The sequence below is a fragment of the Petaurus breviceps genome, unplaced genomic scaffold (genome assembly GCF_028583685.1).
Source record: "Petaurus breviceps papuanus isolate PSGF00001 unplaced genomic scaffold, PetGlider_PUasm1.0 174, whole genome shotgun sequence".
Classification (NCBI taxonomy): Eukaryota; Metazoa; Chordata; class Mammalia; order Diprotodontia; family Petauridae; genus Petaurus; species Petaurus breviceps.
In genome coordinates this window covers 16,707,270-16,731,433 of record NW_027185761.1, presented here as the reverse complement: position 1 = coordinate 16,731,433, position 24,164 = coordinate 16,707,270, and the positions used below count along the sequence as shown (strand labels likewise).

The 24,164-nt window shown below is 48.0% G+C and overlaps 2 protein-coding genes across 5 annotated transcripts in view; one reads left to right on the top strand and one right to left on the bottom strand.

The window, feature by feature from the left end:
- The window catches only part of ABTB1 (ankyrin repeat and BTB domain containing 1), a 13,304-nt gene extending 2,566 nt beyond the window's left edge, over window positions 1–10,738 (top strand). The window contains exons 2-12 of the mRNA XM_069083826.1: window positions 1,679–1,741; window positions 2,570–2,625; window positions 3,068–3,212; window positions 3,725–3,884; window positions 4,270–4,315; window positions 4,979–5,095; window positions 5,209–5,327; window positions 5,538–5,636; window positions 6,121–6,288; window positions 8,899–9,099; window positions 9,280–10,738. Of these exons, the coding sequence (XP_068939927.1) occupies window positions 1,679–1,741; window positions 2,570–2,625; window positions 3,068–3,212; window positions 3,725–3,884; window positions 4,270–4,315; window positions 4,979–5,095; window positions 5,209–5,327; window positions 5,538–5,636; window positions 6,121–6,288; window positions 8,899–9,099; window positions 9,280–9,486 (1,381 nt within the window). The 3' untranslated portion in view covers window positions 9,487–10,738. The remainder of the gene's footprint in view (window positions 1–1,678; window positions 1,742–2,569; window positions 2,626–3,067; window positions 3,213–3,724; window positions 3,885–4,269; window positions 4,316–4,978; window positions 5,096–5,208; window positions 5,328–5,537; window positions 5,637–6,120; window positions 6,289–8,898; window positions 9,100–9,279) is intronic.
- An 8,283-nt stretch (window positions 10,739–19,021) lies between these two features.
- MGLL (monoglyceride lipase) overlaps window positions 19,022–24,164 on the bottom strand; it is a 155,731-nt gene continuing 150,588 nt past the window's right edge. For all 4 annotated transcript variants that reach the window (XM_069083824.1, XM_069083823.1, XM_069083822.1 and 1 more), the window contains one exon: window positions 19,022–23,811. In XM_069083824.1, coding sequence (XP_068939925.1) covers window positions 23,686–23,811 — 126 coding nt within the window. In that variant the 3' untranslated portion in view covers window positions 19,022–23,685. The remainder of the gene's footprint in view (window positions 23,812–24,164) is intronic.

The window sequence follows — 24,164 nt, the reverse complement described above, 5'->3', positions numbered from 1 at the left end:
CTCTCTCTCTCTCTCTCTCTCTCTCTCTCTCTCTCTCTCTCTCTCTCTCTCTCTTTCTCTCTCTCTCTCTAATCCAATCACTCCCTGTCCACTGACTTCTTTCTCCAAACTGTCACAAGTCTCTAGAATGAAAAAAACATCATTACTTTTCCTGCTCTCCTTTCTGTCTATTATCTCTCTAGTTACTTCATGTCATTGCGTCACCTCCCTGATGTTACAGTCCACTTTTGAGAATGAAGGGCAAACAACCAGGTTTCTTAAGGAATTGTGTACCTGCCTTGCTTCTATCCACTTTGTTTTATATCTTACAAGACCAACCCAGTCACTGGACTTATCATTTTCCAGGGCACCAATGACCCACCCCATCACTGGACTCATTGGCCTTTTCTCAGACCTCATCATCCCATCCCTTTAGGCTTCCTTTGATGCATTCTTCTTGAGACGGTTGCTCCTCTGCCTTCATTGCACTCACCTGGCTCTCCTGTCCACCGGTTGTTGTTTAATCCCCTTTCCTGGCTTCCCTCCTTCCTTTCAGTCCCTGAGCATGTGGCCTCCTTTGTCTACTTCTGTCTCTTGATTCCCTGACTGCTTCTGTTTCCTCTGGTTCCAACCCTCACCTGTGTGTAGATAACCATGTAATAACTGCTAGAGATATTGAGGCACTAGAGAGAAAATGAGACGGCATCATGTGGGGAAAAGATTTTAGACTCAGAATGAGGGAACGCCCCAGTTCAAATCAGGCTGCAAACTTCGAGATATTTAACCTTTCTGAGCCTCAGTTTCCTCATCTATAAATAATGAGAATAATAGAAGCTGTAATACCTCAAGGCCTGCTTTCTGTATAACACCTCGAGGCCTGCTTTCTGTACTACCTGGCAGCAGTGGTGTCAAACTCTGGTACAACTGAGGCCACCAAAGCATATGTAAGGGCTCCTTCAGGCCACATTTTGACTTAACAGACTCATATTAACATTATCTGTGTTCTATTGTAATTTTAGTCATTTTGTTAAATATTTCCCAGTAATGTCTGAGTCTGCTTAGGGTGCTGTTTGATGCCTCTGCCTGCAAGGGCTTTCTGAAATGTTAGCTGCTGTCGGTCTTTTTTGGCTGACTTGTGACTTCAGCACTGGAGAAGGTTTTCAGTGAGGGCTTCTTTCATCGTGCAGGTTGGCCCCTTCTCCCCTAAAAGCCTTGCTGGGGCACTGAGCAGCCCAGGGTGATGCCCACGGTGTATTATTATTACCCTGTCTTTGGTACCGTCTTTTCTCCTATACTTCAGGCACCTTTTTGCCATTAGCTTCTGGGAATTTCCTACTCAGCATTCTGCCAGGATTGTAAGTTCAGCGTTTCCCTAACCAGGCTTATCTTAACCTCTTAAATCAGCTCTTCCTTCTAATTTCCCTATTTCTGTTCTTTGGTTCACTCTCTTCTTTCTTGTCCTCCAGAGCTAATCAGTCACCAAGTCTTGTAGACTCTTTTTTCCAAATCTCTCACCCACTTCCATCTTTTCTGTTCCCATGGCCATTTTCTGTCCCGTGAGCAGAGGCTTCATCTCTAGTCTTAATGCACTGGGCCCCCCAGTCTCATGGACGAGTAGTGTTCCCTCTCTCCTTTGGGGGATTGATGACTCCCACTGAAGAGGCATTACTCAAACCTTTGCTTCCTCCCTTCCACTCAGGTACCTTCTGGAGCAGAGAGATGTGGAGATCAATGTCCGAGACAAATGGGACAGTACTCCTCTGTGAGTATCCCCACCTCCCTTTGGGGGAGAGAGTTCCCCAATCTCATATCAGCATTTATTAAGGGCTACGTACTGAGGATATAAGTGCAAAGAATGATGAGCCCTACTCCAAAGAGCTTACGTTCTTATGGGACATATATAAATATATACAGCACAAATATAAGATGAATAAGTATAAATACATACAAAGTAGTGGAATATAAGGTCCTATGGGAAGACGAGCACTAGTGGGTAGTGGGAAATGCTTGAATAGTGTCTTAAAGAAAGAGGAGAGTTAGGGATGTGCTGCAGGCATGGTGAGCTGGCAGTACAAAGGTATGGAGGTAGGAAATGGAGTTTCATGTATGAGGAACAGAGAGAGGCTGATTTGGCTGGATTGCAGAGTGTGCAGCAGAGAGAGTGATGGCCACTGGACTGGAGAGATTAGTCAGAGCCAGGTTGTATAGGGATTTCAAGGTTAAACAGCAGTTTCTATTTTGTGCTTGAGGCAATGGGAAACCATTGGAATTCACTGAGTAGGGGAGAAACCTCCTCTGGGGAAGAAGGATGGGAGGCCAAGCCAAGAGCTGGGACCTTGAGGAGGGCCATGGCCATGGCCATGATAGTTTGATTTCTGGAGCACTTTAAGGCTAACATGGTACAATCTGTCTCAGTTGGGAGGCAGATCATTTAAGTGTAACATTCTCTCCTTTCCCCACATCCCCATTTTAGAGATGGGGAGACTGTCACCCAGCTAGTGAGTATTGGAGCCCAGACTCCTTGAGGCCTTTGCTCCTTCCCCTACCTTATTTCCCTGGTGTGAGGGGAAGGATATTTTTTTCCTCACAGATATTACGCCTGCTTGTGTGGACATGAGGAGCTTGTACGTTACCTCCTGGCCAATGGTAAGCGCCAGAGGGGACGAGTGTGTGTGTGCCCTTGGGAGAGGGGGATGCTTTGGGGGCAGGCTGGGCCCAGAGAGTAGCAGGGGGCCCAATGGTTACTTTTCTCTGTGGTCCTTCTAGCAGCCTGAGGCCTTGTCCTGTGGAACTGTCCTTAAGAATGAAGTCCTAGTTCTTTGTTTGAGCATTAACCCTGACAGTGCCCCCTCCTCATCCTGTAAACTCTGTTTGGCGCCTGTTAGAGCACATGGTATTTATGTGCTGACCCTGCTGATGGGTTTAGAGAGGATGGGGTTTCAGGGAGCTTTGGAGCATGAGGTGGTAGGGCTGGGATGGGGGTCTTGGTATTGGGGTATCTAGGGTAGGACCAGTGAACTGAGGACTGGGGTCAGAGTCAGGCAGACCACAGGGAGAGCAGGCCATGCTGTTTCCCATAATTCCTTAGGAGCCAGGTGTGAAGCCAACACTTTTGATGGGGAGCGCTGCCTGTATGGGGCGCTGAGCGACACCATCCGTCGGGAGCTGAGGGATTACAAGCAGATCACCTCCACCCGAATGCAGAGGGATTACTATGATGACTTCTTGCAGCGGTGAGGCGCTGGGGAGGGCCTGGGCTCCTTCTTCAATCCCTGGGGCAGAGGAGAAGGAGGAAATTCCAGGTCACCAACCCATTTGGGCCTTTTAGTGGGCCTCAGAACCCTCCTCCGATAGGCCAGAGCTCTTCCTGCCGTTTCCCACAGCCATGAGGAGGCCAGAGAGTGGCAGATGCCTCGATGGCCACTTGAGATTTTTTTTTCTAGGTATCATCTCAAGGCATAAAATTGGAAATTTGAATATCATTTTCCCCCATATCAGAGACTAAGCTGTAAAGACTCAAAAAGAGCTAACTCATGGGCCTTGGAGTGTTGGGGGAGATAAGCTTCCTCCAGCTGCTGTCTTGTTTACAAACCTTGGGTCCTGGCTCTGAAAAGAGGCATGTGCAGGGTCAAGGACCTGGGGAGAGGACAGGGATGGGGGAGGGATGAGAGGATAGCCACTTCCCCCTCATGGCCCATGGCCCCTTCCCCTCCGTGCCCCTGCCCACCCAGCCCCTTCCCCCCAGGCTCCTGGAGCAAGGCTACCAGAGCGACATCGTTTTCATCGTCCATGGGAAATCCTTTTGTGCCCACCAATGCATCCTCAGTGCCCGAAGCAGCTACTTCGCCAACATGTTTGATACCAAGTGGAAAGGGAAGAGTGTGATCGCTCTTAAGCACCCACTGGTACGGCCTAGGTTGTGGCCCTGAAGACGCGCTCTGGGCCACGGAAGGGTCTGTCCCTAGTCCCCCACTGCTCAGAAATAGGAAGAGTCACATGGCCTATCCTGGGTGGACATTTCCTTCATATGGGATTCCAAGCCTGGGTTCTCCAACAGCCTGAGCTAGGCATGGGCTCCTTCTCCTCCCCTCCCTATCCCTCCCTACCCCCCAAGGCCTTGATGGTTAACTCTAGAGTACAAAGGCTTAGAGGAGAACTCTCAGTCTGGTCTTGGGGGAGGGGGCTCTGGAATTGTTAGATTGAGGAGATACTAGGAGACCTTCCCCGAGGGAGGGAGGGAGGAGAGCTCTGGGATCCCATGATCCCCTGACCTTTCCTTTCTTTCCACAGATCAATCCCATGGCCTTCGGCTCCCTTCTGCAGTATCTCTACACAGGTGGCCCCTCTCCTGGGGGCTGGTGATTGGCAGAGCTGGGTGGTTGGTAGTGGGGTGGTCATGACTCAGTTATCTCCTTTCTCTCAGTTCATTTCTGTCCATCTCGCCCATTTAAGAAGTGGGCATCAGTCAGAACTCATTCCAAAGTACCCAGTAACCTTGGCCTTCTATTGTGAGAGTTTGGGGATTTGGACACAAGTTCTTTATGGGACATTGGTCATTGCCGCTGAGAAGGGTGCCCCTCCTTTTTAACCTCCAGGAAGGGTTTTGTGTTGAGTAGGGGTTCCATGAATTGTGATGGGCTAGGTCATGCTCTCATGCAGTCCCATGCCCACAGTGTCCCTGGGCATGTTTGTGACTCCAGTCACACTCCACATGTGCCACATCTCTGTGTCCTGGATGACTCTTGTTTTCTAGATCAGAGACAAGTCCTGACCAAGCTTTTCCTTACTTCTGGGCAACTCAGGAGTTAGTTTCTTACTGATGGGGAAATGGAGGCAAGTTGTTGTACAACCTACATCTGTACAGCAGGTTAGGGGCAGAGGCTGGCCTTGTCCTGGGCCCATCCCTTGCTTGTCCCGACAGCCAGGGCCGTGACTGTAGCCTGCCCAGCTAGGGAGGCAAAGCCTCTCTCTGAAGGCCCCACTGCTGTCCTCTCTGCAGGCCGCCTGGACATTGATGTGGAATATGTGAGTGATTGTAAGAGGCTGGCCAAGCAGTGTCAGCTGCAGGAGCTCATCACCAGCCTGGAGACCAAGTGCAAGAAGGCCTATGAGTTTGGTGAGCCCCATTCCCTGTGGCCACCGACGGCAGCAGTCAGGACTGGTTGGGTGAGGCTGGGCAGCCTAGCCGGGGGGTAGAAAGAGAAAGAAGCTTTGCTCTTCCCTTGGCAGTGGCCTCAAAGCCGGGGACGTGTGTGAAGGTGCTGACCATTGAGCCGCCCCCCGCCGACTGCCGGCTCCGGGAAGACCTGGCACTGCTGGCAGACTGTGCCTTGCCTCCAGAGCTCCGGGTATGCCCAGGTCCCTGCCCAAAGTTCCTGGGAGTGAACTGCCGTGTCCTTGCCTAAGGGATGGTGGGGGGGTGAAGGTGGGATGTCTAGAGAGTGCTGGTTCTGAAATAGACCCTTGACTTCCTTATCTGAGGCTGGTGTTGGGACACAAGCGGGCAGGTGCCCTGAATTGGTCTGCCCCTCCAGTCCTCTTCTTGCTTCATCCGCCAGGTGGGCTTCGGAGAGTTGCCTTTTGACAGCACCGACAATTTCAGCAGCTGTCCCGACGTCTGCTTCCGTGTGGCCGACTATAACTTCTTATGTCACAAGGTGCCTGAGGCGCTGGCATTGTTGTCCCCAGATAGATGTTCCTTAGCCTGGCCAGGTCTCCCCCATCCCAGCATCCCAAACCTGTTCCTATCCTCCCAGCTTCCTCACCAAGCCCTGCTCTGTCTCTTCCTCGACCTCAGCTTGTTATATCTCCCAGGGCTTACCTATTCCTAAATCCCTAACACTAGGTCAGTGGTATGGAGGGGTCATTTTCTTGGAGGTGGGGGAAGGCAAAGGTGCGAAGGTCTTGGAGAAAGACCTTTACCCTTAGGAGACAAGGACAGCCAGTGTAGAGGAAAGTGCTGGCCTTGAAATTAAGAGGTCCAGGTGTCAAATCCTGCCTCTGATATTTAAGTGACCACTTAACCTGAGGGCATTGGACTAAGCACTTTCTAGCTCTCAGTCTGTGGTCCTGTGATCATCTGATGGAGCTGGCAGAGTGTCCCCTCCATGGTGACCCCTCCCTTCCTCCTGCCTTCCCTAGGCCTTCTTCTGTGGCCGCAGTGATTACTTTCGGGCCCTGCTGGATGACCACTTCAGCGAGAGTGAAGAGCTGGCAGCCTCTCCTGGCCTCCCTGCGGTCACTCTACATGGCATCTCCCCCGACATCTTTACCCGCGTACTGTACTACGTGTACAGTGATGACACTGAGGTCAGGCTCCCCTCTGGGGACATTCGCTTACTTCATTTCATACTTACTGAGCATTTATAGTATGTGTGCAGGATGCTCTCAAACTGAGTGCTGGAAAAGAGAGAGAACAAATAACAAGGTCCTAGCGTTGTAGAAGTGGTCATTGCCTAGTTGGGAGTGGGGAAGACATACAGTCACTGTGTGTAGCAGAGGAGACTTCCCCTTTGTGAGGGATAAAGATCGACTGTAGGAGAGAGGGGGATACTCACACTGGATTTTGAGAAGGGGCTGAACCGTTACAGAATCTCGGAGGCCAGCTAAGCCAAAGCCACACCACCCGTTCCCCTACAACATCTCCAGCCTTTGCTTGAAGCTTCCTGAGGCTGGGGAGCTCACTGCCTCCACAGGCAGCCCATGGCCCTTTGGGACAGCTCCGATAGTCAGGAAGTCACCTGTGCCTTCAGGCTGACTCAATACCCCTGGTTCTTTCAACCAGTCTTCCTTCCGATGGCTTGATTTCCTTGTTGCCCTCTGCTGAACATTCCCTTGCTTCTCCACATCTTTCCTAATATTAGCCCTCGGGATTCAGAACCAGCCTCCTGATGTAGTCTGACCACAGTCACGGGGCCTGGGACTGCTCATCCCTTTCCTTGGTTTGGAAGCTGCAGACTAACAGAGTTAGCACCTCTGGCCACCTCATCGCCCGGATTCCAGGAAAGCCCCAGCTCTCCCTCAGATGAGCTGCTGCCTCTACCTGGCTGCTCTCATTCAGTACTTGAGAAATTATTTTCTGAACCCAGTTTGATTGAACATTTATCAAGCACTTCTATTGTGCTGGGCGCTGTGCTAAAGGATAATAAAAGTTTGTTAACCCAGTAGAAGGTAAGCAGACCCCTGCCCTCAAGGCGCTTATCTTCTACTGGGTTAAAAAACAAATTTTTATTGACCTTTTCAGATAATGAGCATTTATTTTCTCTCCCACCTACTCTACTCCCCAGTTAGAAGGGAAAAAAAAAGAAATCCAGGTAAAAAGTTTACATTTTACTTTACATTTAAATTTTATCTTTTAAAAAATTTAAATATCTTCGTAGATGTTACTTAAGCTGTAATGGACAATGGAGAAAGCAAGACAGCGAAACCAATTATAATTTGATAGGAGTGTTTATTAACCGGCGGTGACTACCTCCCCAGTAGGGCAGACAGCACTGAGTCTTCTGTAAGATACACTTATTTAGATTTAGGTATTGCTAATCAACAAAATGTGGTTCCAAGGGAGGGGTGTATGTTAACGTCGTACCTAGCAAAGCCCTGAGTGTTTCCAGGGACCCTGGTAGGGGTCCCCTTCTAGCAGGTTTAGGGGGCTTTGGTGTGTATGGGCACTTCAAAGCATAGAATTCTAGATCTAGAACTAGAAAGAACCTTAGATGTCCAGCCTCCTCCTATTACAGAGGCTGAGAGAGGGTTAGGCTGCTTATCTTCAGTCATATAGCTGATAAGCATAATAAACTCAGGTCCTGGGACTCCCACCTTCTTCCCACTGTACTTTGCTGCCCCCCAGTGTTCTAGTCTGTCATGAACTTTTTGGATCCTAATTCTGTTGTCCAATGATTTTGCTTTGTGTCATCTAAAGATTTGATAGGTATTCCATATGAGCCTTCAACTGATTTGTAAAAACAAAACCAAAAAACGTTAGAACCAAGAGCCTAGATGGAGACCTCACTCCAAGGTGATGGAGAACCATTATTGACCAGCTCTTTCAGGCCTGATTGTCCAGCCAGGTCCCCATTCACACCTCTCTAGTCCATGTGAATAGCACGAGGGACAGTCAAATGTGGTTCTAACATCTAGACAGACTTTCTATAGCACTCTTCCCCAGCTTGTTGAATAACCCTGCCAGAAGAGGAGATGGAGCTGCCTTGGCCATCCCTTTCATAATACATTCTAGAACGGGGAGAGTTTGATAAAGATATGGGGGCAGGGAGGAAAGGGGAATGATGTCAGCAGTCACAGAGGAAGGGAAAGCCCAGGATAGGGACGTGTGAATGAGAACGAGGCCCCCACACCTCGGCTGCTCTGCACTTCGTAACCCCCAGCTCCCTTCAGGATTCAGCTTAAGAGTCCTTCCCTCATTCCTTCAGTTGATCATGTTCTCTGAAATTATTTTGGATTTGGTTTGGCTATGTTCTGTATTGACTTATCTATGCCCTTGTTTCTACACCGACCTCTAGTAGAAGGTAAGCTCTGGGAGTGCAAGGATGGACTGTTTCCATTTTTGGTTTTGTATCTCTGGTAAATTTAAGGCACGTGAGAGGGTGAACTTAGCATATGGGTTTGGCACATAGTAGGTGCTGTATAAATGATTACAGATTGGTTGAGAGAAGTCTCACCAGGAAGCTGAGGGTCAGATTGAAGGGTTTTGAATGCCACATGAAGGAATATGACTCCATTCTGCCATTATTCAGAGCCCTAGAGTAGGGGAGTAGCCCTGCTGGGGATGTGCTTTGGAATCCTATCCCGCCCTCCCTGTTTGGAAAGGGAACAATTTGGAGGCCCTTTGTGGTTCCACTGTGGGGGGATGTGGTCCTAGACTAGAGTCCCCACCCAAGAGGCCATACCTTGTGTGATCTGCAGCTGTCTCCTGACATTGCCTACGATGTGCTGTGCGTAGCTGATATGTACCTGTTACCTGGCCTGAAGCGGCTTTGTGGTCGGAGCCTAGCCCAGGTGTTGGATGAGGACAACGTGGTTGGCATCTGGAAGGTTGCCAAGCTGTTCCAGCTAACTCGGCTGGAGGACCAGTGCACAGAGTTCATGGCCAAGGTCATCGAGAAGGTAGGAGCCCTTGAGCTTGGGGGGATGGAGAAAGGAAGGCCTGGGTAGGAAGAATTCGATTTGGGCCCCAGTGAGGAAGGCTTTCCCTAAGCTGAAGTCTCTGGTATCCCTCCCCCCCACCCCCTCATTCTCCCACTCAGGACTTCTGACTAGACCTTTGTCCCTTCTTCCCCCCGCTAGCTAGTGGAACGGGAAGAGTTTGTAGCAGCTGTGAAGGAGGAGGCTGCGGCCGTGGCTGAGCGTCAGGAGACAGACTCCATCCCCCTAGTGGACGACATCCGGTTCCATATCACTAGCAATGTGCAGACCTACAGTGCCATCGAGGAGGCCAGCCAGAGGCTGCAGGTCCTGGAGGAGCTCTTGGCCAACATTGGCCTGGATTGTTGACTTCTAGATGCTGCTAACTGGGGGACCCAGTGTCCCCCTCCCCTTTCTGATGAGAGCTTGGTATGGCTTCCCCCTTGCTGCAGAGAGGCATTGGCCTGAATCCAGGGACCTGGCCAGGTTTGACGCCCACCACGGTGTCTGGACAGCTTTCTCTAAATGGCTTTGAGATCAGCATCATCCCCGCCCCCTCCCCTGAATCTGGGAGTGTTGGGTGGAAGGGGTTTTTCTCCAAGTACTGATTATATCCTTGGGGTTGGAAGCCCCAGTCACTATAGGTCTTGAATCTTTGTTTCTAGAAGCTAAGAATGTATTTTTCTGCTAGGCAAAGGAGAGAAGCATTGACAAGATCAGCTTCTCTTCATGACCACATATGTGTGGGCAAAGCCCTTCCCCAACACCTCTGGCCAATGGGCAGATGTGCTTTCCACTCCTCTGGGATGTGGGCTATGTAGCTCATTCTTCCCCAGCCTGCCTTACTCCATCCAGGTTATTGAGCTTTCCCCTCTGGCCCCTTCATTAGGGGGGAAAAGAAGGCTCTGGGGGCAAGATTGTCTTCATCTGCTTCTGGTAAAGATCTGCTTGCTGGCATCATCTTCCTTTCCTCTGTTTAGAAGGATCAGAGAGGTCCCTGAGGATGCATTGCTCCAGGGCATGTCCCTTCCCCCATGTGGTCCCTTGAGCACACATGGGCCAAGAGCCAGTCCCCTGGTCTCTAGCTCAGGCTCTGGGTGAGAGGGAGAGAGGCAGGAGGCACTGTCAGGGTCCAGTTGAGGGCCAAGCTGAGTACTTTGGTCCCTGGGGCCCCGCAATGGGTGCTTTCCTTTTTTTTCCCCCTCAAAGCACAAACAGCTATTTCCCAAACTCTCCTGGTGAGGATACAGGAGAGTGATTTTTGGTTGGGGTAATAAATCCTGGGAAAGCTGGGATGTTGGAAAACCAGGTTCCCCCAAGGACTCCAAGGCCAGGTGAAGCCTGGGGATTGTGCTAAGCCCAGAGAAAACTGATCTGGGCTTGAGAGGAGAGCTTCCTCCTTCCCCCTCACTCCCCCCAGGCTGTTTATGGAGGCTGCCCCAGGTACCCTTGCTCAGAGAGGGGAGGGGAGGGGCTGAGAGCTGCCCAGCCCCTTTCCCTCAGAAAAAAAATATATGCCCAAACTGCAGGTTTTCAGAGCTAAGATCTATTCTAATATATACTATTTAAAAATAAAACAGGAGCATGTGTGCGGCAATAAAAGTATATTTCCCTATGATTATCTCGGCGACGGCTTGTTAATTATCTGGGGTTTATTATATCTGGGGCTTGGCTGCGTTTTCTCATCTGTTTTATTTTGGAAGCCGCTCCCTGGGGCTCTGTCTTCCTCATTTCCCAGCCAAGATCTGTTTTCTCTGCCTCCAGCAAATCCACCAGCCTTTGAAGGCATTGGTTTCTCAGCTCTGATGGCCTGTTGGGGCTCTGGGTCCCAGGCTCCTCCTGGGCCCCAGCAGAGGGAATTCAGAGGGTTGTGGGGAGGTTGGCCCAGCTTCTTCAGGAGGAAGCTGCTCTTCTGACTCAGGCCTACAGCAAAACCAGCTTGGGGAGAGAAGGATGCATCCCTGACAGTGAGAAGGCAGGGGTGTGGCCTGCTGCATGGCCATGGAGTCCCGGAGAGAGCTGGCCTGGAATTGGAGCTGGGGTGTACTTGGCAATAGGCTTTGGATCCTTCGTTTCACCTATGCCAGCTCTGGAGAGAAGGTGGATTCCAAAGCATTTTTCTTTCCAGGCCTTGCTGGGATCCCCTATCAGCTCAAGCTGCTGAACTTCCATGGGGTGATGCCTTTTTGTGGGGCAGAAGTGACAGAACTGAGAAGTGTTCTCATAGGGGCTGGAGTCAGATTTTCAAAGCTAAGACTTTGGGCATTGGGTGTTAGCAGCACAGTATATAGGGAGCCCATGAGCATCCATGTCAGGGCTGACTTCAAGTCCTGACTCCAGAACGTCCTAACTGTGTGGCCCTGGGCAAAATCACTTCACTTTGAAAGGAGAGTGCCAATACCTGTCCTACCTGCTTCACTAAATCTTTATAAGGAGAGCTCCTCCTGGGGAACCATAAAGGCCTAATAGAAATATAAGTTATTGCTATTTTCCTGCAAGGCCTTTGGCTCTGTCTCCAAGAGGAACTTGGAGAGGGCGGGCACAATCCCTTTGGCTCATTATTCAGACCGGCTGCATTGGCCTTCTGGCCCGCTTCGGGAGGCCAACAGCCCTTTCCTGGGTTATTTATGTGTCAGAATCTGAATGGATGGGCCTCTCAAGGGCGCCGTGTCTTCCTGTAACTGTAATCATCGAGGCTAAAGTCTTTTCTCACCTCTGCCTACCTGGAATTTCAAGATTTCACTTGACTGGTATTTAGGGGTTTTCCTTGGCTAATTCCTCGGCTTACTTGCCCAGCTGCCCTGAGCAGTCAGATCCCCTCCAGCATCATGGGGTTAGTGGGCATGTGACCTCTTCCTGTGGGGAGGGCAAGAAAGAAATTCTTGTTCAAGTGAGAAACATGTATGCGTTTTGATGAGTTAATTGTTCAGTCTCTTGCAAGGGACTTCTTTAAAGTCACCGATCCTAACCCTGGCCCTCTCCCATTTTATAGATTCCAGGTCTCCTTTATCCTGCCTCCTCTATCTTCTTTTCCATTCTATCACCTGCTTCTAACTTCACCTGTTCCCATGCCCTGCGAGGAGGAGCTCCTGGGCTCTCTCCCACCAGGATCTTAGAACCAATCGCCCCCCACCATGGCTGCCATGACAATTCTGCCATCTGCTTTCTCTTCTTGGGCTGCTGCGTTCCTAGAGAAAAACACAACTGTGTTTATTGTCTCCGTTAAAAATTCCAGCTAGCCAGCCTCAGCTGGGCCTTCACTGCAGCTTCTAATGGGTTTACTTACCTTCGGCTAATTCCCTGTACTACTGGCAGTTGTGAACCTTGTCCCCTCAAGGCCCCACTCCCTAAAACTCTTGTCCATCTCTAGCTTCCCTTCCTTTTGCCTTTGGCAATATCATTCTCACCCATGGTTTCAGTCTTTATGTGGGTGCCTCCTCCTCTATTTTCAGCTCTAAACTCTCAAGCTTCAACCCTACATTCACAAGACCTGCCTTCAAACCTTGTCTCTGAAACTTGCTAGTTATATGGACAAATCATTTAGCCTTGTGGAAGCCCAGCTTCCTTATCTATAAAATGAGGGGTTTGGTGATGACCCCTCTACCCCCAAATCCTATGATTTCCCTCTGCCAGCGGGACCTCACGTGGGTGGCTCACCAGTGTTTGAAAGTCCATGTGTCCAACACTGAACTCAACCATTTCTTGCAAACCAGCTCTACTTTCTAGTTCTCTCCAATTTCTGCTTTTTTCATTTTAAGAATTTAAAAAATCACCTTTATTTCAGAATATATCCCTCCTCCTTCCCCTACTCAGCAAGCCATCCCTGCTAGCAAGAAACAAAAAGGGAGGGGGGAAAGCTTTCAGCAAAAGTAATCGAGAGTGATTAAGTCTGCCACTTTATGTAATATACAACCATAGTCCCCTGCCTCTGCAAGGAAGAGAGGGAGGGCAGAAGGAATAGAGAGGGAGGTGTATTTTTTGTATCCCTTCTATTTCTGCTGATAGGAAAGATTCTGTTCTACGTCTTCCTACAGTCTCAAGGCCCCATCCTCTGTGGTGAATGTCTCGTTCACCTCCCACATCCAATCAGTTCCAGCCCTCTAGTATACACCATTGCAGTATCTCCAATGAGCCCTCCTGTTTCCACTCCCTTTCCTTTGGGCCAGGTCCTGCTCATCCATCACCTGGACTATTGTAATCATCTCCTAACTGTCCCGGCCCTTAGCATCTCTCCTATGTTTCAACCTTCAACCCCCCCTAACATTCTCAGAAAAAAAAATCTGTAGACCACAGCCCAAGTAACCTTCCCTAGGCAGAGCTCTGATCACACATGGAACCCCCCATTTTGTTCCCCTTTGCCTACACCAGTGGTGTCAAACTCAGAAGTGGGGGCCACTTTATGTAAGGATCTCTGTGGGCCCCAGAGTGGCTTAGGATATCACATATTAATGTTTATCACATTTTAATTTTTGTTAAGTATTTCCCAATTATATTTTGATTTGGTTCAGGCTGTGCTGGTCACTGGGTGGCCAGCATCTCTCTTCTAAACAATCTTAAAGATTATAAATTTCAGAGTAGGCACTAATCTGCATTGGGAAAGAAAGTTAACTCATGTGGGAGCTCCTGATACCAATGCAATTGAAGGTCCTGTCCCTATCCCTTGACTCTTTCCAAGGCCCCAATATGCTCAGAAAAAAAAACCCTATAAAGATATAGGTTAATGGGGGCGGCTAGGTGGCACAGTAAATAGAGCACCAGCCCTGGAGTCAGAAGGACCTGAGTTCAAATTCAGCCACAGACACTTGACGCACTTACTAGCCGTGTGACCTTGGGCAAGTCACTTAACCCCAATTGCCCTCCAAAAAGTCAAAAAAAGAAAAAAAGATATAGAAAAAAAAAGATAATGGCTATTTGGAAGTAAATCCTATATCTCCCCATGAGAGGTACCCTCAGCTATTAACATCAGCAACATCTCACATTAGGTGGCTGCTTTAGCACCTCCACCTGGGGACTTCTCTTTAGATGGATGTGTCCCTGTCTCAGAACCCCATTCATTTCCTGAGGGCCAGACTGATTTCACTCCTAGTTATTGTTGTTCAGTCCTGTCTGACTCTGTAACCCCTTTTGAGGTTTTCTTGGCAAAGATACTGGAATGATTTGTCATTTCCTCCTCCAGCTCATTTTACAGATGGGGAAACTGAGGCAAATAGGGTTAAATGACTTACCCAGGGTCACACAGCTAGTGTCTGAGGCCAGATTTGAACTCACAAAGTAGAGGCCCAGTACTCTATTCACTGCTCCACCTAGCTGCCCTTCACTGCAAATCTCTAAACTCAGCCTTACTCTCTGAATGAGTATACTCTCCACCTCCAACCCCCTACTTTCCAGCTTCTCCTGTTTGAAAGTAAGCTCTCTGAGAGTAGAGACCATCTTGTTTGCTTTTATTTGTATATTCAGCACTTAACAAAGAATTTAGCACAGAACAAGCACTTAATAAATACTCTATCCACCTGTACTTCTTACCTACATTGTCTATCATCTCTCTATCTCTCCCTCCCCCACCACCCATTCATGATTCTATCCATCCATCTATCCCTCCATCTATCATCTGTCTGTCTGTCTGTCTGTGTCTGTCTGTCTGTCCGTCCGTCCATCCGTCTGTCCATCTATCTCTTCCTCTATCCCCATGGCCAACAGCCCTGGGCAGTTCTCATTGCCACCCACATGTACTCTTGTAACATCCCCCTAGTAGAAAGAGTCCTGGATTTTGAGTCAGAAAATGTGGGTTCAAATCCCAGCTCTTCTTTTTCTCTTCGGGGAACTTGGATAAGTCCTTGGCCAATAGTAGAGCTGTAAGGGATGCTTAAGAGACTTAGTCTCTTTGGGTCCTGGTTTTTCTCACTCACAAAATAAAGGGGTTGGACTAGGTGATTTCCAGGGTTCCTTTCAATTCTGAATCTATGACTCCATGGTTCTGCTTGTCTTCAGCACCCCACAACTGGGATGCTCCGATATTGTAGACAATTCAATAAGAGAAAGTCTCAGAAAATGTACAGGGGGGAGGTGAGAGGGGGAAGCCCCAGGTCTGAAAAAACTGTCAAAATCTTTTTAGTGCATAGTCTTTCAAACTCATTTGGGGATTATAGACTGGCCAGAGACATACATTTTTTTAAAAAACTTTTTTTTTTTGCTTTTTGAAGGGCAATTGGGGTTAAGTGACTTGCCCAAAGTCACATGGCTAATAAGTGTGTCAAGCGTCTGAGGCAAGATTTGAACTTAGGTCCTCCTGATTCCAGGGCCGGTGCTCTATTCACTGCACCATCTAGCCACCCCCAAATGTTAATTTTTAAAAAATAAATTTTAAGGGGGCAGCTAGGTGACTCAGTGAATAGAGCACTGGCCCTGGAGTTAGGAGGACCTGAGTTCAAATCCCCCCCTTGGACACAACACAAAAAACTAGCCTTGTGACCTTGGGCAAGTCACTTAATCCCAATTGCCCTGCCTTCCCCCTCCAAAAAGCAAGAACAAAAAAATCCAAAAAATTAACATTTATTTTCTCCCCCAACTCCCTCTGACTCTCTACTACCCTCCGAAAAAAGAAAAGAAAAGAAAAAGCCCTTGACAACTCTATGCATTGTCAAGCAAAACAGATTCCCTTATTGGTCATGTCCAATAATGTGTGTCTCCTTCTGCCTGCTTAGTTCATTTCCTCTGTCAGGGGATGGGAAGCATTCTTCACTATTAGTCATCTGGAAATCAACATACACCTTCCACACCTTTTTATCACTCTAAATATTTTAATGATCAGGATTTTTCCAGGTATTAGTGGAGAAGTACTTGGAGAAAAATGATGAAGAGGGTTTTCTTTCTGATTTCCCCCTCAGGGCTTTCACATCTCCACTTAGCTCTGGGAAGTAATTAGGCTTAAATGATAAAGTCTGTAATTCTGACACCTCCCAGGCTTGTTGTCTCCAGATGTCCAGGGGCCCAACTCTCCTTAGGATCACAGAACCACAGGATTCCCTGTCTAGATGGGCCCTCAGAAGTCATATCATCCATTGAGCCTAGAGTCCAAAGATCTGGGTTCTAGTCCTCCACCTGACGCTTACTCTCTGAGACTTACTTTTCTCACCTCTAAGTAAAGACAAGGAGGTTGGCTTAGATGGCCTGTGAAGCCCCCTCCAACCCTCGCTCTATGATCATGTGATCTTAGGAACTAATTCAGCATACAGCTGGGGAAACTGAGACCCCGAGAAGAAAAGTGATTTGTGGTAGAATTTGGATTAGAATAGTTGCTTTCTTTATCTTTCTGGAAAAACTGGAACATTACTTAAAGAGGAAAAAACTACTGTCTGTTTCCTTTTTGGAACTGGAAGAGGATGAAATTACACAGTGGGGAAAATGATATAATTACATGGTCCCTCTCTGGTGGGTCACCATCCTAAACCATATGAAGAAGTGACAATTATCCTTAATTTTCCCCTGCCTTCTGCTCTTCCCTATGGACGCCTGTCCCTTTGAATGATTGTCTCCCTCTGGCCCTCCTTCCCCAACCCCTTCTGTGAAACATTGGAAGCAGTAAAGACAGTCATCACGGGGGCTTTGAGCCTGACTTTTCTGGTTTGGGGGGTGTGTGTCTGGCTCAGTGGGAGGCTGAGCATACACTTTCTTTCCCCCAGAGTATCCATAAGGCATTAATGGTGCCTAATAAATATTCCTTGACTGAATCCGTAACGGTTTTCAGTTCAAAGTAAAATCCTCACTGGATGTCAGAAGGACAGGCTTTAGAGCTGTAAGACACCAACCCTCTCCTTTTCCAGATGAGGAAACTAGGCCCCAGAGGAATGAAAGGACTTGCCTAAAATCACACAAAGTATTCCTTAGTGTCAGAGTTTTCTTTATCTCAGGCCTCAGACACTTCCTTCACCAGTCTCTGGTTCTCATCATGCTTTTCTAGTGCAGCCCTAGAAGCCGAAGCATCAGGAGTCCTGCTTCTGCCTTAGCTTTGTTACTAATTTGCTGTGTGACCTTGGGCAAGTCACTTTGATGCTCTATGACTCAGTTCCCCCATTTATGAAAAAGGGAGAAACCTCTAAGGTTTTGTCTAGCTCCAATGTAACCATGTTTCTAGGTCTATTTTGTTGTTTTTGTTCAATTGTACATGACTCTTTGTGACCCCATTTAGGGTTTTCTTGGCAAAGATATTGGAGTGCTTTGCCATTTCCCTCTCCAGTTCATTTTACAGATGAGGAAATTGAAGCAACCGGGGTTAAGTGACTTGCCCAGGGTCACACAGCTTGTAAGTGTCTGGGGCCAGATTTGAACTCATGAAGACAAGTCCTCCTGATTCCAAGCCCAGTGCTCTATCCACTGAGCCAATAAGCTGCCCCTCTATAGCTATACATAATTACCATGATAATTATCAACACAAAAAGATACGTGGATTGCTTTTCTTTTCAAATGATGACAGAGTCTACAAGTGGCCTTTCTTTTTGCCATTTGCTTGGAGTTTAACATTGGTCAGTCACTTACCCTTTCTGGGTTTCTTTTCCTCAAAAATTAAATGGCTCATTTCCTCTTTTTAAGCCTCGGTTTCCTCATCTGTAAAACATAGGAATTGGACAAGATGACCCCAATTTCCTTTCCAGCTCTAACGCTCTCTGATGCTGTGACTGATGCTTAATTCAGGCAAGCCCTATGAAGGCCACAGCCTACAGAGAAGCTAGGTCTATTAAGTGTGATGGTTTTTATCTGTCAGTCATTTATAGTAATCACACAATTTTGGAGTTGGAAAGCACCAGTTTGGTCCAGTCTGTGGAAGACCTTGAATGTCAGACAAAGGAGTCTGGTCTTTAGGATTCTGGCCAGGGATCTCCTATAGTCAACTGCAAAATGTGATCTAGCCAGATGCATTCCATGAAGAAGGAACATCTGAGTTAAATTTTGTTTTCAACCCATTTCCTGACTAAGCTGCCTTTTCCCATTCCCTTCCCCCTCCTCCCCTTATTCTCCTGGTTCAGTGGAGAGAGAAAGGGTCCCCAGATTGAAAGCAGGACTCCAGAGGTGTAAGATCGGGCTATTTGCTTCTGAGATTTGGATTCTCTGCACAAGGAAGCTATAAAGTGCTTACATAAACCTGAGCTAATGGCCTTAGGCAAGAGAGGGAAAGAAACACATATAAATCTGTTGGTTTTGGGAGAAACCAAACGTTCGGCTCATTGGTCTTTTCCATTAAAAACAGGGAACATGCATGGCTGCCAAGGCAATAAATTAACAAATTAAAAGCTCCTTTTAAAGTTTCATGTGATGGTGGGTTATGGGAGAAAGAGTAAAAAAAGAGAGAAAGAATGGGAAGGGAAAGAGGAGAAGAAGGGAAGTGGGAAAGGAAGAGGGGAAAACTACATTCAGCAAACATCGTGAAGATCATAGGAGCATAAATTCCAGGACTGGGAAGGCATTCAGAAACCATCTAGTCCAACGCTTTCATCACATAGATAAGGACACTGAGGATCAGAGAGGAAGTGGCTTGAACTCAGGTCCCGACACCAACTCCAGCATCCTTCGCACTTTCCTGCACCAGTTCTGTCTTAGCACCCCCGCTGTCCTTTGAGCTCACAGTTGTTTGGTTGTCCTTTCTGAGGAGGGGACTGGCAGTGGTGATGGGCAGAGAGGGACACCTCTCATACTGAGCTGAGCTGTACCCACTCCTCAAACAGCTCTCACCAAACCCCTAACCTCAGTTTGAGGATTAGCAAATGAAGGCACTGTGATGGGCGCGGGGCAACAGCTGAAACTCCTGTCTCCATGTCGGCAAAGAAAACTGTAATTTTCCAGTCTCGGGGAGAAATGAAGTTCTGCTGAAGAAAGACACACAGAGACACAGACACACACAGATCCAACGCCATTCAGAAAACATATGCTTTTATTATTGATTAGCAGTAATCATACACTGTGTTCTTGTAATAGTTCTAAACTTGTACACATTTGCCCCACTAAAAGTCTATATGAGTATATGTCACTGAATTGCAATGGAACATGGTAAGAGGAATGGGCTAGGAATTGCCTGGGGGTCTTGATAGGTTTATGTTAGCAATAGGTTAAAGTGCAGGGCTGGAGACAGGATAGGAAAATAGCATTGAACAGAAGATGCTTCTGGCCTTTTGTTATGTAGGGCCTTTGGATGCTAGAGTGATGGAGGCAGGAAGGAGAAGGGAAGCAGGCACAGACTACTATCGCTCCATTGCTATTGGGCTGTATTCTTTTAAAGGAAAACCCAGTTCCATCAAATAGTGCACAAGGAAGGCAGTGCCACTGATGGGTGGAAGTCCACATGGTTTGGAATCAAGACCTGAGCGTACCACCTGCCGCCTCCCCATCACCACTGGGGACGAGGGGCTTGGTGAAAGGGTGAGATTCCCAGGGGACATGGGACCTTCACCAGCAACAACTGATTTCCATTCCTATACAAAAGCTTTGAATGCACATCCAGTCCAATCTAATCCATTCCTATCCAGTGCAATTCAATCAAGTATTTATTAAGCTCCTACCATGCTTAAGGTGCTGGGCATCACGCGCTCACAGTTCAAGACCCCTTAAGATTAAAGGGACTGGATGATGGGGTACCAACACTCAACCAACAAGCTTTTATTTGGTGCCAGCCATTGTGCTAGGTGCTGAGGATACAACTAGAAGAGAGAGACAGTCCCTGCCCTCAAGGAGCTCACATTCTAATAGGTGGAAACAATTTCTTCACAGAAAGGTCTCTATTCTGGTTTGTCAGTCCCTGGTATCCTGAAGACCCAGTTATACTAGCCAAAGAGCGTTCTCTCTCTCTCTCTCTGCCTCTATTTCCACCTCACCTTCAGGTGCAAGGTGTGGCTGGCTGCCTCAGTTTACTCAGACTTCTGTAATTTGCTCCTTACAAATTTGGGAACCTTTGCTTCTTTCTGTCCCATAACAGACTGATCTCAGTCTGAGGGGGACTGTCCCTCCACCGGCAGTTGGATGAAATAGCCCTAGCACCTGGGTCAGTTTCTTTAAAAGTCAGTTTCCCTCTTCACACCTTGCTTCAGAAACCTTCTTAGTACATAGCTAAGGTCTCTGTGCCTCAAAGTGCCCAGTGGAAGACTAGGTCCTGCCTCCCAGTACTCACTGGGCCTTGACTTAGGAGGGCTGGATGGTGGGGGAGTGGGTGCTTTTTTGCGGAACTGTTAGGGGAAGAGGGAGGGTGATAAGTGTGATCAATTCTCCCATCCTAAAGACTAGCATTCACTGCTTAGAAGGCTAAGGGCCCTACTCAAGATTTTTGCTTTTTTCTTCAACTAAAAAATGGTGCTCTTTTGATGGATTCTTTGGTCCTGCTAAGCATATGTGGGTTAATCTTTTGCCCAGAACTCAATCTCTGTTTTATTTTTCCCTCCCCAGGCAATTTTAAAGGAGAGGGAATCACATAATCTAGACATCTGAAACCAAATGGACTATGGAGTCTATTACCAGTGAACCCACAAGTGCCTGTCTGTCTCCTGCCTTTGGTAATGCCCTGGCTAAGGTGGATATGAAATTTCTATTTGCTCATGGTCTCACCAGGGATCATCTGTTATTCTCTGGATCTCATTGGAACCGAGCTCAGGAGTAAGACACTCCTGCCAGCCTGTAGCGGTGGCCCTCGAGCTAGGTGACCAAGGTAGCCATGTCTTGTGGGAGCTGGGGGAAGAGGTTTCCATCTCTCTGAAGTGGCTCGTCTCAACTCTTCCCTGAGCCAAGGCTCTCCTGGCCAAAGTGGGTCCTGGAAGTGGTAGGCATGGGTGAGGCTGTACCAGGAGTAGTTTTTACTGCCAGTTACTGTTAACCTAGTCATTTAAACTAGTGCCCCACAAAAGCGGGCATGAGCCGAGCTGGGATGGGGGCAAGAAGCACCTTTTGAGCTCCTGGGAGACGTGGCAGGTGTGTTTCAGTAAACATCTTTTCCAAGGCTCTGCCTCACCTTCAGATCTACAGCTGAGTTTGAGGCCTGGAAAAGGAGAGAAGAAGGCATTCGGCCAAAATCTCACTTCTCAGCAGGGTGGCAGAAAGACGTAATTTCCCCCTCTCTGTTGTGAAACTGGTGTTGGCATTTCAGTGGGTGAGGCTGGCATCTACAATTGTGGAAACAGAAATGAGTCCTGCAGACTGATGGGCGGGAGGGACCCTTGTGGCGGGGGTTTGCTCCTTGAATTGTCCCTTTCAGAGCTTGACAACAGCTGTGTATCTGATGAACCATGCAGAGTTTTAAAAAAAAAGACAGTACTGCAGAATCCTAGCCACACGACCCCTATTTATTGCTGGCATTCACTGAGGGGAAGAGAAGAGAAAAGAGGAAAAGGGAGGCAGATGGAAACAACACCTGAGAAGAAGCAGGCCGCTGGATGGAATCAGGGCCGGAGGCATCCCCCTTCTGCCTCCTTTTACTCTGCTGTCAGGGGCCTGAGAGAGACAACACAAGTTTCCCTTATTGGCTTAAGGAAGTGACTCTTCCCTGAATTCTGCTTGTTAATTATGCAAACTCCAACCTGATTCTGGCTTTCCCACAACTGTATTTTTAGGGCTATTAAATTCTCCTGGGCTGTGCTGGGAGGACTTGGGAAATGAGGCAAATGACTCCCCCATCTCTTCTCCAAGGTCCATTCCCAATGAACCAGAAAAGGCTGGGGAGAAAGAATGTGCCGGCAATTTTGGAGCACCCAGATCCTTCCACCAGAGGTAGCTGTGTCCTCAGTACTAGTGACTTCTCCGGGAAATGTTCGGCCACCCACACTTGATTCTGAAGGCACCAAATGGAATTGAGGGAGCAAAACTGCTGAGCCAGCTTGTCTTCTATGCTCCCACATCATTCAGGGCCTGGGGATGAGTGGGACTAAATCTGGCAAAGCCAATCGGTGCCCTGCACACCACGGACTTGATGGGAAACCCTGGTGTAAGAAGTGCCCTCCATGCAGAGTCCATGAAGGAAGGAAGACTGTCTCCAGGGTCTGCTCATCACACACGCCAGCATCACCTTGGAAGCTCCCGTTCTCTCTCATTCTCTCTCCCCAAGCAGCTTCTGGGCAGTTCAGACTTGCTTTAGTGTTCTTGGTATCACTAAATCTTTGCTCCAACCATCCCATTTCCAATGCTTATATTTCACAAGTCCTACCGGTTCTTACTCCAAGAGAGAGTTGGCCCTTAGCTGGCAGATGGCTGTGGACATTCCAGAGAGTCAGTCTGGGGAATAGGGGTGGGGGGGAGGAACCCTGGAAAGACGCCTTGGGTTCTGTTCTTCAGAGTGATGAACATCGTCCAAAAAGCAATGTGCCCCATCAGCAGAGTTCACTCTCCATCTTCCCCCAAGGCTGTTGGGCAAAGCTGAGGGCCAAGACAGATAGCTAGGGCCATGTTAAAAGATATAAGTGATCCTAATGGCACCCTTTGAAGAAGACAGAGACATGAAGAGCTATGCTGGACAACTGTCTTGGGTCTTGATGGGTTCACCTATATCCACCATGGACTTTTTTAGCAAGGTTTTCTCAAACCCTCCTTGGTCTCTGATAATTAGTCTTCTCCCAATCACCAAAATACTATATTTCTTATAATATGAATCATATATTAAACATTTTCTATTAAATACGGCTTTTTCTTTCATAGTGTCAATGGTTAAACAAGTTGAGTCAGACTCTTTGAAGGTATATAGAAGATCTGTCTGTTAACTCCAGGGTTTCTGTCCTTTGAAAGGGGAAGGGTCTATCTGGGGAAAATAGAGAATTGTCTCCTGTTATGTTGGTTTGTCTACTCTTATTTTTTATGCTCCTTTGGAATATTTCATTCTGATTTTCCCCTGAAAACCTGATTAGATTGAGAAGGAGCTTAATGTGCCCCCACGTTCATTTTTTTCTGTGGGATAACAGCCTTACCCTGGAGGCGCTACAATCCCAGCTAGCTGAACTAGCCATGAACTAGCTCACGGAATGGCTTACACTGATCCCATGACTAGACAGATCTCCTCCCTGGCTCCTCTGTTCATAGGACTCATTTTCTGTCTATCTGAACATCAAATGGGAGGTGGGAAGTGGGGGAACAGGGCAGGAGTCCTTCTGATACAGATCACATTAGGAGGAGAAACAAGTGTCAGTGATAAACCCCCTGCAAATATTATTGCAGCATAGGTAGAGAGACAGGCCCCCCCCGTAATGTAATACCAGGCTTCCAAGAGAAACCACATGGGAGCTGGGAGAGTTGGTGTACAGGGGCTCCTTCCTAGAATCATTGGCATATAGACCATATCTTGAGATTTGCCTGTAGCTTTTTCCCTACCTGGTACCCTTTTTCCATAAAGGGTTTCTCCCTCCCACCCCCCTCCCCTTAAGGGAAATGTTCAAACAGCTGACAGGGGGGTCATCCCATAATAGGAATGTCTACATATTTTTTTTTTTAAGCAAATTGTGCTAGGAATCCCTCCAATTTGAGATTTTGGTAAGACGAAGCCAAGAAGCCAGCTTCCACCCCTTTCTCTGCCTATTTCCCACAGACCATGACATGGTAACCAGGCTGATGTGCTTAGGGATTGGAAGTGGCTCCTCCTGAAGCTATCCTTTGAGAGAACCACATCTTTATTTCGTGGAAGACAGAGCTCGTCACTTCAGGAAGTTCTTTGTGCAGGACATGGTAGGCACCTTCGTAGATCTGCAACCAAGAGAAAAAGATGGTCAGAGCCACCAAGGGTAGAACAAAGAGGAGACACACACAGGGGTGCCTGAAACGAAAGGGAGAGCTTACAGCATGGACCTAAGCCTCAGGGTCACTAACGTGACTGCCCCACTGCAGACACAGTACGCTCCTCAGAGATGTCTGTGAAATTTGGATTCAAAGCTGTCTACAAAGATCAGCGGACACTCAGTAAAGGCTTACTGGTGGTGATCAACACCATTTAGGGGGTGGCAGTGTGGCATAGGGCAAATGACACCGGGCTGGGTGTCACAACACCCCAGCTTGGAAGCTGGGTGACCCAGAAGAGATCACGCGACCATCTTACCAAC